Source organism: Hibiscus syriacus, unplaced genomic scaffold (assembly GCF_006381635.1).
Source record: "Hibiscus syriacus cultivar Baekdansim isolate YM2019G1 unplaced genomic scaffold, ASM638163v2 tig00000453_pilon, whole genome shotgun sequence".
NCBI classification, from domain to species: domain Eukaryota; kingdom Viridiplantae; phylum Streptophyta; class Magnoliopsida; order Malvales; family Malvaceae; genus Hibiscus; species Hibiscus syriacus.
The window spans coordinates 244,648-246,498 of record NW_024061788.1 but is presented as its reverse complement, the minus strand read 5'-3'; the positions used below and the strand labels follow the sequence as shown (position 1 = coordinate 246,498).

General features: G+C 38.1%; 1 protein-coding gene across 1 annotated transcript; it reads right to left on the bottom strand.

Annotated features, from left to right (window-relative positions):
- Positions 1 to 311: 311 nt before the first annotated feature.
- Positions 312 to 1,372, bottom strand: LOC120206063 (30S ribosomal protein S9, chloroplastic-like). Its single transcript, XM_039205817.1, has 2 exons — positions 1,012 to 1,372; positions 312 to 854 (listed from the first exon to the last, which is right to left on the bottom strand). Exons 1-2 carry the CDS (start codon positions 1,351 to 1,353, stop codon positions 567 to 569), a joined length of 630 nt encoding a protein of 209 aa, XP_039061748.1. The 5' UTR covers positions 1,354 to 1,372; the 3' UTR covers positions 312 to 566.
- Between the last annotated feature and the right edge of the window lie 479 nt (positions 1,373 to 1,851).

Here is a 1,851-nt window from a genome sequence, read left to right as displayed (position 1 = left end):
TAGCCACACTTGCTTTTTGCACTTCCACACAATAGTCCAACCTTGGTGGCTTGGAGTAGCCATGTTGGTGTTAAAGCCTTCGCAATCCTAGAAGCCTTCAGGGCTTGGTTCCAGCCTTGGTGAGTTTGCATGCTCACTAGGCTTGGGTAAAGATTACTTAGTCGCAGAAAAAACCCAGAAGCGTCAAGAAGTGTCTAAGGCCGCATGACCCGTCAGACCTTAACTCTGATATTTCGATAGTTTGAGCTTGAAGGTTCTGAGGGCGTGACAGAGCCAACGACCAAATCAGTGTATAAATGAGAAAAACAAACGAAACTAAAGACAGTGACTTTACTTTTCAATCAGCAAAATGAAATATATACTGAAATTAACAATATTACTCACTTACAGGGGAAGAAACTACAAATGCAGCTGAATGTTCTTAAGCATCCAGGAAGAATAAGATCTACATTAAAAAAGGGATCTAAATTTAGAAAATTTTCAAGAATTCATAAGGAAAAGTTACTGAGAAATGATCGTGTAAAAACCAAGCATGAGAGAAACGTATGATCCAAGTCCCCAACCACCTAACGTTTGGAAAACTGAGGAGCTTTACGAGCCTTCTTGAACCCAACATTTTTCCTCTCCAACACCCTGGAGTCCCTGGTCAAAAGCCCTTCTTTCTTCAAAGGGCGCCTATGGTCCGCACTCACCTTCAACAACGCACGAGCAATGCCCAGAGAGATTGCCTGAGCCTGTCCTGAAAGGCCGCCTCCATGTGATTTCACAAATACATCGTAACTCGTCTCATACTCCAATGTCACCAATGGAACTTTTACGTACTGCAGCCATAATGGGTTCCCTTGAAGATACTCCTGCATCAAACTATTTCTGGTAATGATAATCAGACTCCCAAGGTTGTCATTGGGTCTTAAATTTTTTATTTTACAACTGCAATTAGCCCAACACAGACATATTATCAAACATCTGAAAGACAACTGGATCACCAAGAGGTTAAGAGTTCAATTTCTCCTTAGCGTCACGGTAATTGATAATAAACTTTCCAGAGCCTTCCTGGAGAACCACGCGAGCAAAGGCACATTTCCGACGGCCCGTCCCTATGATAGTCTGAGCAGCGAACCCACCAGGGAGCCTGGACTTAACGTACTTCTTGAGGTTCTCAACCGGTTCCGCTTCGGCTGGGGCTGCCACAGTGGCGGCAATGGAGAGGGAACGGGTGGTTTTGGAGGAGAAAGAAATGGGGAGGGTTTTCGGTGGTTGGGAAATTGAAATGCTGTCTGGATTCCGGGAAATCCGAGAGGAAAACGAGAGAGAAGAAAGAGATGATGCTAGGGAAGAAATCGAAAGAGCCATTTTCCTCCCTAATAATTTTAAGGGTAAAGTATAGTAATGGTCACTGAACATTTTTGAAGTTTGCATTTAGGTCCTCCAACTTTTAAAATTTGCAATACAGTCCCCAACATTTATTCCGTTTATAATATGGTCCCCAACTTAAATCACTGTTAGAAAATTAAGGTAAATTATATAAACTGTCATTGAACTTTTCAGGCACTTGAATTTAGGTCCCCAACTTTTAAAACTTGCAAAACTGTCCCCCAATAATTTTATTTTCTTATTAAATATAGATGTATAGAAAATATAAATGATTCAATTTATATTTAAATGTATGAATCATTTATATTTTTGATATATTTTATTTTTCTTGTATAAACTAGTATTTAAAATATGTTTATATTTTAATCAAAATATTTCAATATACGAATAAAAATATATTTATATAAATGTATATTATATTTAGATGTATAAATAAAAAAATATTCATATTAATGTATGAATCATTTATTTTTGAAT